At 43.2% G+C, this 18387-nt stretch overlaps 1 protein-coding gene across 1 annotated transcript; it reads left to right on the top strand.

Annotated features, from left to right (window-relative positions):
- The first annotated feature begins 3901 nt into the window (after positions 1-3901).
- On the top strand, positions 3902-7498 carry tmem174 (transmembrane protein 174). Its single transcript, XM_079523720.1, has 2 exons — positions 3902-4724; positions 7112-7498. Exons 1-2 carry the CDS (start codon positions 3979-3981, stop codon positions 7245-7247), a joined length of 882 nt encoding a protein of 293 aa, XP_079379846.1. The 5' UTR covers positions 3902-3978; the 3' UTR covers positions 7248-7498.
- Positions 7499-18387: the final 10889 nt, after the last annotated feature.

Below are 18387 nucleotides of genomic sequence, written 5' to 3'. Positions count from 1 at the left end.
TCCGACACCGTTGGGATGTCTTCATGCCTGCTGCGTGTTGTGTGTGTGGCTTCTATTCAGCGCTGATCTCATTGAGCTCTCTCTCTCTCACCACACAGAGCACGTATCATCGCGTGATGCGTTTTTAAGCCTCCATCCACTTAACCTGCTGCACTTGATTGTATCACAGCAGCGTGGTGATAAGTTATGTATATGAATTAATCTGTAGCCTGTGTGTGTGCGTGCAGGAATGCCCTTTTCATGCTTATTTCACCTCCGCCACCTCCACTCCTCTTCCTGTATCGCTCTCATGCCAGGCGTTAAACTTTTAAGGGCTTAAACGGGGTTGTCTACTTTTTCCAAAAGTATCTTCATGTCGGTGTGTGCCAGGTTCGAATGCTATCAATGCACTGAATTGGGACATTAATTGTTTAATCAGACCCCTGAATGGTCTCAGTAGCCGGCGTCTACTGACCTGCTGTACCAAGATCTCAGGTTCTGCATTCAGGGCATTGATGACGGAGGAGCGCTGTCTCAAGCGAACTTGCAGCCACGAGAACGACCACCGAGCAAGCTAAAGCGAGCAAGTTGCCGTGGCGAACGTTGCGAAACCTTCAAGCTTCAAGACAAACATGTTTTAAGTCTGGTTTAATTTGCTGTATACTAAGTCATGTGAACAGCACATTAGCGCAGATATAATCATAAAGGTATATATACAGTTGTTATTACCACAGTTTCACAATTAATATTTATGATTTGAAAGTGATGAAAACAAAAACTACTTTATATAAGTGAAAGTGCATCACAGGCCATCAAGAGTTGTGGGTATCTTTTGGCTTTAGAATGCCTCACAGTGTTCAAGCTCACAACAATCTGGTATAATACAAAATATATGATTTATCGTCACTGGTTTCTTAAATTGTATTCCGCAATTTCAATCTTCAAAGCCTTACACAAACATACTGTATTCTATTTGCTCTGTAACAAACTCACGGTTTTGAATTTGGATACTAGCATTGATGATTCAACAAGGTAATTTCCATATTTATAAATATGTGACCAGATCCAGACAAACCACATCATGAGGGACAAAGAGTATGTTTGTGTGTGGGACAATGTGGGACATGTTACCAATGCTATTGGGCAATATAATGTTTAGCTAACTAACTTACAAAATAAACAATTATGTCTGTCGCTAAGCTTGTAACATCTCTATATGCTTTCCCTTCTTCATTGGTAGATTATAGGTTCGGTCTTCTTTGGCACGTGAAGAACTTAAATATATTTTATTTGAATACAAGGTTCCTCCAAATATCTAACGAGGGCATGTATTTGATTTTAAATTGCATGGGGGGGGGGGGTGCAGGGGAGGACACACAGCAGTCCTCCCATCGTAGAATGACCCACATACACTGACCCATATAGGCCTACTGGAGTTTAAAAGTGCACAGCTTGTGACTTTGCGGTGACTCAGAATGTTCCCGGTCGGCCGCTGGGCGTATAGCGGAGAACTCAGAATGTTCCCGGTCGGCCGCTGGGCGTATAGCGTAGGCACTTCATGGGCCGCTGGGCGTATAGCGTAGGCACTTCATGGGCCGCTGGGCGTATAGCGTAGGCACTTCATGTTCCCGGTCGGCCGCTGGGCGTATAGCGTAGGCACTTCATGTCCCCGGTTGGCCGCTGGGCGTATAGCGTAGGCACTTCATGTTCCCGGTCGGCCGCTGGGCGTATAGCGTAGGCACTTCATGGGCCGCTGGGCGTATAGCGTAGGCACTTCATGGGCACAGTTTGACTGACGCGGTCACACACACAGTCCTGTCCCTGTGATGACCAGCCGCCCCTGCTTTCTTCACAGCCATTGGATAAAAGACAGATTTGAGAAAATCCTCCCCCTCCTCACCTGCACAGCTTTGACCTTTGAGCCAAACAAAGATACACATTAAAAAAAACATAAAAATCACAAAAATGAACCGAGTGGTGCAACTCCCCTCTCCCCCTGTGTTTGGTTGCTGGATTATTGTTTTCTGTTCGTTTGCTGTCCTGGGTTCCCTCTTGGGTTCATGATTTATAAGTAAAGATTATTTAACTTCATTCCTTGTGTAGTAATCATATAGGAGTCATCCTGTAGATTTTATATCAGTGGAATTAATAATTATGAAATAATTAATCAAAATCATTCTGAATTTTAAAAGGGGCACCATTGAAATGAGTTTAGGAATAAGCACAAGATTAATTTGTATTTAACCCTTAAGTTTAAACCACTAATAAAATAATTAAAAAGATTATAAAATAATCAATTATTATTTTATCTTAATAAATCTACGGAATCTGAAGGTAATAGCCTTTCTTACTTTGCATGTGTCAAAAACCAGTAACTTCAATTCTGAGCGATGATCAGACTTTTTATAAAAATGAATCAATTTATGTCCATACCTAAGCTAGACAAACTCAATAAAAATGCATCAGAATAAACAAGAGTTCATGCTGGGTTCAAATAGAATTTAAGAAACAAATCAAATGAAGCAATAATGAAATGATAGGATAGATAAAGTTATTTGCCATGAATTAGTAACTTGATGTAATGCAATTCACTTTCCTGAGATCGATGCGTACAGTAGGTCTTTTGAGCTTTGAGTGAGAGGCAGACTTTGGTGGTCGTCTGTCTTCTCAGGGAGAGGGAGAGCGTGGCAGCTAGGCAGGCAGGCAGGCGGCAGGGGTCGGATCGTCTGGGGAACCCCTGAGCCTCTCGTCGTAGCGTGGGATTCACGCTATGCCTGGGACCGGGCTCTGAGGGAGGAATGTTGGAAGGTATGGATGTGGTCATCAGTGGGGTTGATCGTCTCAGCCACTCCCTCTGGTTCCTTCATCCTCCTATTCCTCCCTCTCTCTGGCCATCCCTAGCCGGTTCGTCCACTCTCCCCGAATCCTCCTTCCGAATCCTAGCTGGTCTTCATCTGCCTCCTCAATATCTCTTTCGTTGTGCAATGCATGGCTCAGTTACCATATGGAGGTCTCATTGCAAGTTGGAGACATGGGGATGTCTTGTGACGCGAGGTAATTTCAACATGCATTCCCAGAAGTAAACATGTTGTTATGTTGTTATGAGGCAAAGTCTTAGAAGTTCCTTTTGGGAAAGGTCATTGAGTGTAGCATTCACTCGCTCATGGCTTTTAGATTTCACATAACACACAATCTGCAATAATCTATGGTATGGTTTCATGTCATTATGCCAGCATGGGCAGGATTTGATGCTGTCTCAGTCAGAAGGTACCATACTGACCATTCTTTTTTAGATTAGATTCAATTTGTGGTCACTGCACATAGTATACAAATACTTTGACAATGAAATTAATAGCGGCGTCTAGCCAGAGTTCAATACAGTAATACAGTAATGTAGTAATGGGAATAAATACACTTGTTGTTGAATGTATAGAATGTACAGTATGTTCTTGAGGGTCAATAGGTCAGAAGACCCCTCTGCAGGGCTATAACTGTCCGGCTCCTCCACTTACATGCACTGGGTGCACGTCAGTATGATACACAGAGTACTTCAAATGTTTATTATATTATCAAATACACTTGTTTCTGTTTCCTCTGGGTGTTTTCCTGCATTTTGGGTCCTACATTTTATTCCCGGTGGTGTGAGTGTAACACAATGTCTGTTAATGGAGACATGGTGCTGGGGACAGAGGGTTCTTGGTGAACTCATTCCATACTGTAGACAAGCAGAGCTTGTTTTGGCCAACAAAGGTCAAGTGTTGGTTAAGTTATAACCTGCCATCTCTGTTAGTCAGTGTACTCAGGATTTCTCAATTTTCACGTGAGAGGGGGCCGCGCGCACGCACGCACGCACGCACGCACGCACGCACGCACGCACGCACGCACGCACGCACGCACGCACGCACGCACACACGCACGCACACACGCACACAGAGAGAGAGAGAGGTGAGCTGTACTGCAGAGGACTGTCTGTCACCACAACGGGCTGGCTGCATCACGATGAAGCAACTAGGAGACTTCAGAGACTTGTGGACTTGTAACACCACCAGGCAGCAATCTCAGAGAGAGGACAACAACAACCACAACAGCAGCCCCAGAAGTCCTCCAGCAGTCATCCTAGTGTCGTCTGACGACCTCTCTCAGAACGCTCACCCTCGGGAAGGTCGGTCGGATCATGGCGGTGCAGGAGGCGGCCGCAGCGCGTTGGATGACGAGAAGGCCGGAGCCTCGCTGCTGTTCTCGGGGATCTTCCTGGGCCTGATGGGCATGACGTTCACCGCCATGGGCTGGCTCAACTACGACGCCGGCGAGGCCTTCGAGTGGACCCAGCTGCTGGGGCCCATCCTGCTCTCCGTGGGCGCCACCTTCATGCTCATCAGCGTCTGCAGGTTCGGGATGCTGCCCTGTATCATCCTGCCCTGTAGGCAGCGACACCGGGCCCACGAGGAAGATACTACGATGCCCGAGATACTGGAGAACATGCCGTCGACGGGGCGGCATCCCTTTGTGTTTAACGGCGCTGCAGGTCAGACCGTGATGTATAACATTCCACCTCCTTATGCTGCGTTGCGCCTGCAGCGAGCCCGCAGCCCCGCTGCAGCCGCAGCCCAGCTGAGCTGCAGTCCCAGCTCGCCTCCTCCACGGTACCACGCTGCGTGTGCTCTAGACAACCCAGCCTTCACCACCACGGAGGGAGACGGCTCAGTCCACGTCCTCGTAGAAACGACACACCACACAGCCAGCAGGTAATTAAAGCCTGATTACTTGCTTGTCTTCTTTTACTTTTGGCTTTTCCCTTCAGGGGTCGCCACAGCGAATCATGTGCCTCCATCTCACCCTGTCCTCTGCCTCCTCTTCTCTCACACCCAACTAACTTCATGTCCTCTTTCACTACATCCATAAATCTCCTCTTTGGTCTTCCTTCCTCTAGGCCTCCTGCCTGGCAGTTCCAACCTCTACATCCTTCTACCGATATACTCACTATCCCTCCTCTGTACGTGTCCAAACCATCTCAGTCTGGCCTCTCTGGCTTTATCTCCAAAACATCTGAAATGCGCTGTCCCTCTGATGTACTCGTTCCTGATTCTATCCATGCTCGTTACTCCCAGTCAGAGCCTGATTACTTGCAGTCAGTGGTGGAAAGTAACTTTACCACATTTACTCAAGTACTGTACTTGTAAGTGACATTTTGAGGTACTTACTTACTTTACTGGAATATTTCCCATTTCTAATACTTTCACTTCTACTCCACTACATTTTGGATCCAAATATTGTACTTTTGCTCCACTACACTACATATATTTGAAAACTGTAGTTACCGTACTAGTTACTTTGTTGGTTCTGATAATGTTGGCCATTTGAAAATAGCCGATCTACAAGCTCACTTTTACTTGCATTTCTATATTGCAGTATATTGATACTTTTACTTACCTGCTTTACTTAGGTAGAGCAGGTCGTCCAATGATCCATGGGTCGGCGGTTCGAATCCCGGCTCCTCCTGTCTACATGTCGAAGTGTCCCTGGGCAAGACACTGAACTCAGCTCGCCACCGTCGGTGTGTGAATGTGGGAAGTGAGGACGCTGGCGTCGACTGTTCGCCGCTTCACCTCCCAATGTATGAATGAATGGACCATTGTAAAGTGCTTTGAGTAAGCACGTAGTGCATAGAAAATCGCTCTAAAAAATACAATCCATTATTATTATTATTATTATTATTTTTACTTGGTCCTCACTCATTCTCATTATTTGATGGCACACTTTCTGTCTACTCCCTCAGCACCTCATTGGTGGGCTGTATCAACTGTCCATATCAACTGTATGGACACTAGTCCAGATCAAGAAACGCCTAGAGCAGGCGTCTCTTCTGGGTTTTTAAACAGCTGGTGGATGGAAATGGAAATGACGCTCGCGTGTGGCTTTGCCCCACGCTGCAAGTTGAAGCCGCGCGCGCGCGGGCGTCATTTCCATCCACCAGCTGTTTAAGAACCCAGAAGAGACGCCTGCTGTAGGCACTTTCTTGCCGCTTGCCTGCCCGACACTCATTCTGAGACAGACCAAGTAGACAGAAGCATTCAGCAATTATATTATGAAACATTGAAAATGGGGTGAAGTTCTCCTTTAAATTGACTGTGGAAGGGTCACATTCCTGTTAATGAACACACAGAGAAACAGTAGAGAATGTCAGCACATAAACATTAACTTACTAAAAAAAGACGAAGAAGGAAAAATAAGACCTGTAAGGGTCATTAAGTAAAGAGTTAACTAACACTCATGACTCTGCCGTGTGCAAATTGTTCTTGGTTCTTTTTGCTACTCATAAGGTCCCATTATTATATCTGAGATCCCATCAAATATCCTCCTCGGGCTACACAGTAAAATACTCATGTTCTTTTATCAAATTTTAACTCTAATGTATAACCAAATTGACCCAATTTGTGTTACATTGTGTACACACATTAACACTGGCTGAGGAATTCACTATGTATACAATAAGCTAGGACATTCCACATCTCAGGACTTCACTCATGATGTTTTAGAGTTCTGTATTAACTCGGTTAATACAAAGATGATGTGTGATTACGGAAATCTAAACACATTAAACTTGAACACATAGGCCTACTATAGCCATAATAAACATTGAGAGTGGACATATTCATATTTATAGTTAGTAGTAGAGATGTCCCGATACTGTATCGGTATCGTGAAAGTATCGGATCGGCCCTTATTTGGTCATATCGGATCATATCGGTATCGGCGAATATGCCAGTCTAACCACCGATCTGACACAGGGGTATGCGGTTGACACTATGGCAGGTAAATAAAAAAATTGGGGCATCTAGAGTTTGCTTTCGAGTTGCTCAAACTGCAAGTGCACATTTGAGTGAGGAGTCTGCTATAAACACAACACGAGACATATAGCGTAAACACTATTGCCGGTCCGTGGACTTCAAAATAAGATATTTTTTCTTGTATTTGGTATCGGATCAGCTAACACAGAAATGTGGTATCTGGATCGGATCGGAAACGAAAAAAGTGTATCGGGACATCCCTAGTTAGTAGGCTATACACATAAATGTTAGGGAAGCAATGCCACTGTAAATAAGGTGCTTGTACTGTATTTGCCCCGCCACAGACCTCAGGAGACGGCAGAGTACCAGGAACGTGACGATAACACCACCAGCACCACCACCCGTCCACTTCCACCTGCATATGACGACCTCTTCCCCTCCGCAGGGAGACCACCTGAACACGACCTGAACGCAACATGAAGCTTCCAATGGTTTCACTGTAGATAGATCAACCCAAGAGAGAAACCTTACCATTGTACTGTATACAGTTCTGTGCAAAGCGCTGACATGTTGCTGGTCAATGTTGCGGCTACGGGTTAGAGATGCAGGCCAGGGTTAGGTCTAAGCCAGGGTTAAGGTGACTGTAGGTCTATAAGGTTAGTTATGATTATGTATAATAATCAATAAGCTAATAAATAAACATATTAATATGGGGGTCCATGACGTGAAAAGGTTTGAGCACCAATGCACTACAGTAGCAGCCTATATAGGCTTGCTTTCTTGTGTGTGTGTGTGTGTGTGTGTGTGTGTGTGTGTGTGTGTGTGTGTGTGTGTGTGTGTGTGTGTGTGTGTGTGTGTGTGTGTGTGTGTGTGTGTGTGCGCGTGTGCGTGTGCGTGTGCGTGTGTGCGCGTGTGCGTGCGGTACTCTCTGTTACTCGAAGAAGGTATATTTGTACAGTATGTGTATTTTTTTTTTATGTATATTGAGGAGTGACAAATAAAACGTGAACCTCACCTACTGCTTCCTGTGGCTGTTCTGTTCATTCCAGCATGGATGCTAAGGCGTCGCTCACACATAAAAGACAGCGTGCTCTCTCGCTGTCCTTGGGGGAGAGGGGGGGCAGAGCAGCTCGCAATTCACTTTCAATGGGAGTCACGTGGTTTTGACGAGTCTTCTGCCCCCCCCCTCCCCCCCTCCCACAACACAGCCACGGAGCAAGCTTGTCTCGTCAAAAAGAAACATGTGACTCCCATGGAAAATGAATTGTGAGCTGATCTTTCCCCCGCCCCCCACACCTCTCCCCAAAGGACAGCGAGAGAGCACCCTGTATTTTATGTGTGAGCGACGCCAAAGTATAACCACTGGAAGAGTCTCTCTTCTGGGGGGCCAACATTCAGAGGAAAGAGCAGATCTGTATGAGCTCGCAACTCATCGCAAAGTGACACATTGTGAGCTTGTAGATCGGCTGTTTTTGGACATCTGTGCAAGTTTCGGTACAGTACTAAATAAACCCATGGGTCAGAGGGTGTCCATCAGGGGTGTGTACTTGGCCCCCGGCCCTCTCTTTTCCACTCTACACCAAATCTCTTCGCTGAAAATAGCCGATCTCCAAGCAAGCTCACACAATGCTCACCTTAATGTTCGCCTATATTTTGACATGCCATGTCATATTATGGTAAAAGTTTCGGAGGAGACCCTGGGGCAGACCAAGGCGCAGTTGGAGGATATACATCGACTCACTGGCCTTGGAACGTCTCGGAATCCCCCAGGAGGAAGTCACTGATGTTGCTCTGGAGAGGGAAGTCTGGAGCACTCTGGTGGAGCTGTTGCCCCTGCGACCCGACTACGGATAAGCGGTTGAAGATGGATGGATGGATAGCAAATGGCCGATGCACACCTCAAACGGCTGGTGACAGGTGAGTAGGGCAATAGAGCATATAATGAAAAGGGTATCTGTGAAAGACAAAGAAAAGGTCCCGCACTCTCTGTCAGACACTTGCCAAAAGATGTTGCTCTTTATTAGGTCGACGTTTCGGTCGCTTAGACCTTCATCAGGACAGACATTTATCTCACCGAAACGTCGACCTAATAAAGACTCAAGACTAAGAGCAACATTTTTTGGCAAGTGTCTGACAGAGTGCGGGACCTCTTCTTTGTCTTTCAAACATGCCCTTTTCAAAAGTTTAAATGTTGCCGTGTGTGTGTGTGTGTGTGTGTGTGTGTGTGTGTGTGTGTGTGTGTGTGTGTGTGTGTGTGTGTGTGTGTGTGTGTGTGTGTGTGTGTGTGTGTGTGTGTGTGTGTGTGTGTGTGTGTGTGTGTGTGTGTGTGTGTGTGTCTCTCTAGACTGGCAGGTGGTCACAAGAGGTGAGTGCATGGTCTTAATCCTGCTGCCAAACATGCAGACCCATGTTCAGCCACACGGGGGCGGTATTAACAACTGAGCGAATCAATTGCAGACTTTTTTCTTTTTACTGGGTCAAATCTGGTTGTTTACTAACTATACTCCTTCGTACGACGGTGTCGCGTGGGGAAAATAGCTGATCTTGTATGGATGGAGATACTCTAAGGGATGGAGCATATAAAGTGCATGCGGGCATCACAGGCATGTATGGTCGATTAGCTTTTAGGTATTATAAAATTATAACAACTTATGCACTCATATACAATGCTACGTGTTGTCATTCTAACATCAATTTTGTCAATTATAATTGTATACATTTATTTTATTACCAGCCTATATTGAATTTCAAAACCGTGCGTGTGTGTGTGTGTGTGTGTGTGTGTGTGTGTGTGTGTGTGTGTGTGTGTGATATCTGTACAGTACTGCGTGCAGTCTATAATTAGTTTCAATCAATAGTCTGTAGGCCTAAAATCTATAACTGTAGCCTATTGTTTGTAAATGATAGGCTAGAAATAACTATAAATCTCTCTCTCTCTCACACGCGCGCGCGCGCACACACACACGCGCGCGCATGTGCTACTTGAGTGACGACGACGAACGAACACTGTAACACAGCTGTATTTCTCAAGGTAAGTAACTTAAAGTAAGTCAAATAATGTAACCTATCAATAGCCTTCTATATTAGCCTATTATTTCATAATAATTGTCCAACGACAAAAATGTTCGCTCGTGTCTGCATTGAATTAAACTCTCCCTCCCGAGGGAATATAAAGAGCCTTTAGGGGTTAGGCCTTAAAATAGCAGCAACTCTCTCCTCCTCCCCCTCGAAAAATCGATAAGTGAAAAATCCTAATGTGAAAACATTTGAGGAACACGGCATAACTTTCTGCCTCCTCTGTTGGATGGAAACCGCAGCGCAACGTGTCTCTCATTAATTTTACTACACAGTAAAATGCGGGTGGCCGACAAGGCTCATTATTTAAAGCATTTTTGGAGCATTTGCGACGATTTACGATAGCATTACGAAACGCATTAAACATTAACAACTGATCCGAAGCCGAAATGAAAGACATGCTATGCTACAGTAAGAGAGGCACACTGTAATATTCTCATGAGAATAATTGGTATAGTAGTGTAGGCTACGATATTCATTTGTTGTGTGTGTGTGTGTGTGTGCGTGAGAGACGTGAGAGAGAGAGAGAGAGAGGTTCAGGGAATCTAGCTTACACTATTGTCCTCCTGTGGGTGAACAAGTTCAACTGAATGTAAAAATGTTGGCCAAATAAAGTAAGGTCAATTAAAGTGGACTAGGCTATCCTACACAACCCATATTTGGGTCAAAGACAGGCCTACTCCTGCAAAAAAATACTAATAAAAATGGGCTACTCAATGCAACTACAAGTGAAAGTTGCCCATGGCTACTTAAAATTTTTCAAAAGTACATATAGGCATAGCTCTGGTCCATAGCCTTCTACTGCTTCTACGATTCTGCCCTGCAGTAGGGCAGAATCGTAGAAGCAGTAGAAGGCTATGGACCAGAGCTAATAGGCTACATGATAGTGCTTAATTATTTTTTTATTAAAAAGTACAAATTGCAAAGTATAGCCCATCACATTTTCTTTTTTTAATATTCAAATTTTGACATTTTCCAAATAATTCAAAGATCTTCTAGAAATTAAAATAAATAAATAAACACATATAATAGTGAAAATAGCAGATCTACAAGCTCACAATATTTGCACTATAGGCCGATATGCCTACAGTACATAGGCCTATTTGAAATAGGGCTCCTAGAAATGTTGTGGAATCAAAAGTATGATATTTGTATATATACAGTATATATATATAAAAAACCTACCTGTGTCTATATATGAAGTGTATACAGTAGGCCTACAGTTAGTAGTACTTCTGTTCTGTTCTTTAGAAGTGTCTATTTGTACGTCTATAAATGTTTTGATGAATTGAACAACTCACAGTTAACAGTCTTTGTATTGAGTTTGTGCTTGAAATGTACTGTAATTCTGCATATTTCAATCAATCAATCAATACTTAAGTAAATGTACTTTGTTACTGTCCACTAGCAAAAGCATATTATATATATATATATATATATATATATATATATATATATATATTATTTTTTTTGTTATTTTGTTATTTGAAGTTTTGACACCATTATTAGACAGTTATTCTAATCTAAACCATTTCAACGTCAACAATCTCCAGTTTTATATGCATTGGACCACAGACCTTCCATTTGATATGTTTCCCATTCTACACTGTAACATCTCAGCTCTGAGAGTGTACACATGGAACCAAATGGACCCGTCCCGTACACTCTTAACACATTTTGGGGCAGGAACCCCTTTTGGTGTTTTAAGCACTATATTATACTTTAGCTATTGAAAAATAGCAGATCTACAAGCTCATAGCGCGGCACCGAGTGCCGCGCTACGAGCTTCTAGATCTGCTATTTTTGAAAAGTCGTGAATATGTGGTGCAAATCATTGAATATATTATTTCAGAGCGAACGTTTTTAACTCAAATCTTTGCTTCCGGGGGGTCCCTGGAACTACATATTTTCAGATGGGGGTCCGTGGCCAAATACAGGTAATTCTAGGGCTCCTTGACATGAAAAAGGTTGAGCACCATATGGTGACATATAGAAACATAGGTTTTTCAGAAAACTGGTAGGATTTAGAAGGCATTTTGTAGAATCGAGCTCAGGTCTAAATGGGTTAAACGTTACAGACCGTACCCTTATCAACAACCAGAAAGGCCTCTATAGAACTAGCCTCGCGTTGCGATACTAATATATACCACTGCGCTGCACAGCGTGGGGCAATATGCATATCGTTGCTGTCGGGAGGAAACCTCATAACTCCGTTTTTGAGGTTTGGGATTATTATTATTTTTGCTTTTTCAGTGCTATTGAACACCCTTTACGTCTGTGTGTAAATATCGAACCAATGGAAAGTGGTAAAAAAATGCTTTGGACAAAACCTCTTAACTCCATTGGATCCTCAAACTGTCTGCTATAAAACAGCTAACTCCACCACCTCTCCCCCTCTCGTGGGAAGTAATTGACAATATATAAAGTCACAACACCTATACTTTGATGGCAGGATTGCATGCTTTGTTTTCAAAATATACGGTTTTCTTAATTTCCTGAAAAAGTTATATATTTTTATTTCCTGAAAAATGAACATTTTGGAGTTAGGTGGTTTCTCCCTGACAGCATATGCAACGGCAGATGAAGTCTGGCTGCCAGGCTAATATAGAACAGTGCAGTGCAGGGGTGTTTTTGGCAGCAAATGTAGATGTTATAGTTTTAGTCCTAGTCTCTTGAATAGCTTCCATTTAGTTTTAGTCACATTTTAGTCACCTGGAATGTCTTAGTGTTAGTCTAGTTTACTTTTAGTCGATTAAATATCATAAGATTTTAGTCGACTAAATCTACAGTGCATTTTGGCGGGCCTTGATGCCGTCGTAATGACTGTTTTTACACTTGCTGAAAATAGCAGATCTGCGGCGCGTTGTGAGCTTGTAGATCGGCTACTTTCAGCATGCAACCAAGTGTAAAATGACTTATTCTGGATCTCTTGTCCACTAGTCCCTTCCTAACATTTTAGTCTAGTTTTTATTTGTCTACGAAATTGTCAGTAAATTTAGTAATAGTTTCAGTCATCATAGCTTAGTTTTCATGTAGTTTTCGTCAGTGAAAAAAGGTAGTCGACGAACATTTTTCGTCTTGGTTTTAGTCGACAAAATCAACACGGTTCACTACTGCAGTACCATTTAATTTTCATTGGTGATCGTAAAAGCTCAAGGACTTGACCTGTAATCACGTTAACGATTTATTGCGCAATTGACCTGAGGATTGACATGGATGAAAACCATGCAAATATCCCAATAGTATTAATGTTATCATTACTATTATTTGATGTTATTGTCCATGTCATGTCTGTGAACTGATTGCATATATAGGACCTAAATGGAAACAGGACCGCAGGGACTTTATCCCATTCTGGGCGGGAACCCCTTTGGGTGTTTTAATCATTATGTTATACTTTTAGCTGTAGGAAAATAGCAGATTTACAAGCTTTACGAGCTTGTAGATCTGCTATTTTTAAAATGTGGCGCAAATCTTTGAATATATATTCTTATAGAGCGAATGTTTTAACTGAAATCTTTGCTTCTGTTGGAAGAACATATTTTCAGATGGGGGTCGGCCGTCTATTTTTGGGGGTCCTTGACATGAAAATGTTTTTCAGAAAACTGTCAGGATTTAGAAAGCATTTGTAGAATCTGTCGTCAGGTCAAAATGGGTTATTTGGTGCTATCTTTCCCTTTTGGACTGAGTGTTTGACTGCACTCTGTTGCTGTTTATACATTCTGTCTAATAAACTGTTCAATCAATCAAAAACAGTGTCATTATATAGTGCATATAATAATGGCTAGAGTGTATATATAGGTAATTAGTATTTGGACTAAATTGAGCTCATATTTGTTACTGTTGAAACAGCCTCAGTGATACAACATTATATTAGATTAGGTAATATTATATCATTTTATATTCATATAAGAAATTTCTCTCTTTTGGTTAACATGTTAATAAGCATATACTGTAAATAATATTTACAGTATTTACAGCTAATATTAGCCCACAACGCCCTCACTAATGCACACGCACGTACGCACGTACGCACGCACGCGTGCACACACACACACACACACACACACACACACACACACACACACACACACACACACACACACACACACACACACACACACACACACACGCACACGCGGTGTCATCCTGTTACATTTCTTTGGAACATAATAATGGGTTGCATGACATTTGTACTTTTGTCAAAGAACACCTAAGTGACATGATCCTATTTTTAGAAGCTAATGTGTGATTTCAAAATAAGTGCCTGCATGCCATAAATCAGAGTTATCAGCGCCTCGGTAGTGTGTGCGCCCAGCCGGCCGGCCGCGCGCACGTGTGTGTGTGTGTGTGTGTGTGTGTGTGCGTGCGTGTGCTTGTGTGCGTGCGTGTGCGTGTGTATATGTGTGTCATGCAGATTGGGCAGGGGGGGGGGGGGGGGGGGGGGGTACAAATGGATTCCATGTTTGCTGGAAAACAGGCTTGGAGGCCTGCAGGAACAACTTTGTTGTTTATGAAGCCCATGTGAAACCAATCAAATGTGAATTATCTTCCTGTTGTTGCAGCTTTTGTCGTTTGCAGTGTGCTGCGATCTCGCCAGCAGTGTCACCACCCAGAGAGCGAGCCGAGCAGGTCTGTGTCCCTGACAGCACATTAAAAGGTACACAGCTTAGCAGGCACGCACACACACGCACACGCACACGCACATGCACACACACACGCATGCATGCATGCACAAGAAACTCACATGCCCTCTCGTTGCTGTCAAGCAGAAACCTCATGTCTCCACATTTAAACGTAATGTTTTTTTGCATACATTTGTACCATATTCATCATAAAAGTAAGACACAAAGTCATGAAAATAGACGACCTAAAAGCTTGTAGATCGTCAATTTTCACTATAAAATAAGAATAAAAATAGGAATGGATTTGGACAAGTTTTCACCCGACAGCAAAGTTAGACACAAAACACAGGTAGACAGATAGACAGGCATTATGCTTTTATGCATAATAAATAGCCAAAAATAACAGATCTATCATTTCCCAGTGCCTGTGAGAGCTCATAGTGGCTACATGTGTCCCACACACATGCATGTGCGTTTAGTTCATCGACTTGCTTTCATTGACTTGTTGAGCTTTCACTGACTTTCATTGAACTATATTATATTCTGTAACAGTTAAGACAACACTTACTGTCATGGAGTCCGGTCAAATCAGTGCTTCTTCATGACGCCAAGGACCCCCAAATGAATATTATATTTGTTGCGGACCCCCACCTGAAAATATCTTGTTCCTGGGACCCCCATACAAGATTTGCGTTGTTAGAAAGTTTCAAAATCATTCCAAATTTGTCCAGACAAAATTTTTTTTAACAAGCTCACAACGTGTGGCACCGTGATGCGTTGAGCTTGTACTGTACTGTACTGTATATCGTCTATTTTCAAATAGCTGCCGTATATATATGGTTGAAGTGGTTAACCCATTCTAGGCGGGAACCCCTTTTGGTGTTTTAACTAAGCATTATGTTATACTTTAGCTATTGAAAAATAGCAGACCTACAAGCCACTCGGTGGCGTGCTACGAGCTTGTAGGTCTGCTATTTTAGAAAAATCGTAAAAATGCGGCACAAATCTATGAATATATTATTCTTTCAGAGCGAACGTTTTTCTTATTTCGACGTCAGGCCTAAAGTGGTTAAGCTGAGGCACACACTAATGAATGTCCTCTGGACCCCACTTTGAGAAGCACTGATGGGTTAAACACAATCTGATTTCTATGCTTTTATATAATGAGAGGTGTAAACGTTAATGTTTCCTCTTCAGTCAAATGTATAACATATTATAATATTATAACATTGTAACCTTTGAAGCTGCCATGAAAATAGGCTGTACTAATCCTCACTCTCCCTGCTTGACTCTCTCTCTGTCTTTCGCACGCACGCACGCACGCACGCACGCACGCACGCACGCACGCACGCACGCACGCACGCACGCACGCGCGCACAGACTTGTGTGAGGAGCGTCTAAACCTCAAGGGTATCTGATAGAACCACAGGAAATGATTTGCAGACCTCTTCTGCATAATGAGCCATTTACATACCCATCCTCACATATGGAACACACACACACACACACACACACACACACACACACACACACACACACACACACACACACACACACACACACACACACACACATGTTGCATCAGTCTGTGGTCTAGTGCAGCATAGTGTTCAGGTGAACACCAGATTTCCAGTTGATGTGGTAAAACCATCAACTGAAACCAAGTTGTCTTTTAATGGACGGATTAGCTGTAGCTCTGATAAATCCATCTTTCTCTCTCTGTCTCCATCACGCCTTCTCTCTCTCTCTCTCTCTCTCTCTCTCTCTCGTTCTCTCTCTCTCTCTCTCTCTGCACCTCTCTTTACCGCAGTGCTGTTCAAAGTGCGGTCTGGGGACCTCACAGGTCCTTATGGCTTCCATGGCCACGTGCGTCCCCAGCGAAATGGACAACGCTTTAAGCCACTTTAAGCCTATATATTCTTATACTCTCGCAACTCAAAAATATAGCATGACAAATCTTCTCTTAAATGGGGGTCCCTCCCTCCCTGGCACAACCTGTTTTCAGATGGGGGTCCGCGCGCATGCAGCCAAGTATCGGGGCATCCAGCATCTATTGCATACATGGGCAACTGGCGGCCCCGGGTCCACATGCGGCCCCCCACCATCACTTAATGCAGCTCGCAAGTTAATACTGATATATTATTGATTTCAGCTAATTACTATATTAAAATGTTATTGTTATATAATATAAATTGGGGGTCCCAGAGACAGAAATGCCATGAAATGGGAGTCTATAGAACGTAGACTAATAATACATGTCAAACTGGGGGTCGTTGAAATTAAACAGGTGGAGAATCACTGCTGTAAAAATCTTCTCTATATGGGGGGTCCCCGGCATATCTTTTCAAATGGGGGTCCGCGGGGCTAATTAGTGTCAATTTGGAGGTCCTTGACATGAGAGAGTTTGGGAACCACTGATTTATTTAACACATTTAACACGACCACTGGTGGTGGCGGAAAAACACTTTCCTGGTGATGGCTTAGTTTAGAGAGAGAGAGAGAGAGAGAGAGAGAGGGGGGGGGGGGGGGGGGGGAGAGAGAGAGAGAGAGAGAGAGAGAGAGGAGAGAGAGAGAGAGAGAGAGAGAGAGAGAGAGAGAGAGAGAGAGAGAGAGACCATGAGGATTAGTGTTCTCCGGCAGCTATAGCACTTTTTCCATCCCTCCTCCCTGTCGCTAAACACAACACCAAGGATAACATTTCACACCAAACACAAATTAGGAGCAAAGGAGAAAGGTAAACACGGCCGGGCCGGGGAGGAGGAGAGTTTAGGGAGAAAAAAAAGAGAAAATCCCTATGTTTGTATTAATATTTTACCTCTGGGAAAACTCTCTGTCACTGTCAATTTAAAAAGAACGTACGTGTAGCCAATGTGATGTCAATGTGTGTGCCGCTTATTATACGAGAGGTATTTATGACTTTATTGAATTAGGGGCAGAATATCTGTGGTGGCTATATTAGGGAAAAGGCTTGGTTTAGAAGCAACGGCGGGAAAAAAAGTGGAGGAATTATTTTTGTTTCCAAAGTGTTTCTGACTACTATATACACCAGTGGAGGGCAGGACAGTAATGAAGTACCTTTACTTAAGTACTGGACTTTTGTTTGAAATCTCCATATCTTCATATTGTATCTTTGTGTTTTTTTCATACATTTCACACAAAAGCAGCAGATCCACAAGCTCGAAGTACGGTGCGAAGCAACATGTTTTGAGCTTGTAGAACTGCTACTTTATTTTTTATTTTTATATATATTTTTTGGCGTTTTGCCTTTATTGATAGGGTACAGTAATTAGACAGGAAAGGGGGGAGAGAGACGGGGAGTGACACGCAGCAAAGGCCGTCGGGCTCGGGAGTCGAACCCGCGGCACGCCGTCCGGCTGGCTTGGCAGCCTACTGTAGGTGCCCCGGACGGTTGAGCTAACCGTCCGGGAGATCTGCTACTTTTGCTATATTTGAATCCTGAAAAGTAACAGTTTTGGACATAATGAGCACCAACGTGTCCGTACAGGCGTACACAGACAACTGTGTCCGTGGCAAATGTTTGATTTTCGGTTTTACACACCATTATAATGGTGTGTAAAATAACACACACTTTACTGAATGTCAAGTCTCCAGGTTTTCTCCAGAATATGTATGGCAATTATTTATTATGACACATTATCAGTCCAACTAGTACTAGTGGTTCTCAAATGTTTTATTTGCAAAGACCAGCAAAGACCCATTTAGGCCTGACATCGTAATTTAAAAAATGTATCAGTGGTTCTCAATATTTCAGGTCAAGAACCCCAAAAATGATATGTAATATGCCTCCGCCCCCCATCTGAAAATATGTTCTTCCAGGGACCCCCCCAGAAGCAAAGATTTGAGTTAAAATGTTCACTCTGTAAGTCTGTGATAATATATATTCAAAGATTTGAGGCACA

Source organism: Electrona antarctica (genome assembly GCF_951216825.1).
Source record: "Electrona antarctica genome assembly, chromosome: 16".
In the NCBI taxonomy this organism is placed as follows: Eukaryota; Metazoa; Chordata; class Actinopteri; order Myctophiformes; family Myctophidae; genus Electrona; species Electrona antarctica.
Note: the sequence above shows the minus strand (reverse complement) of the source record. Positions and strands in the feature narration are given on the sequence as shown.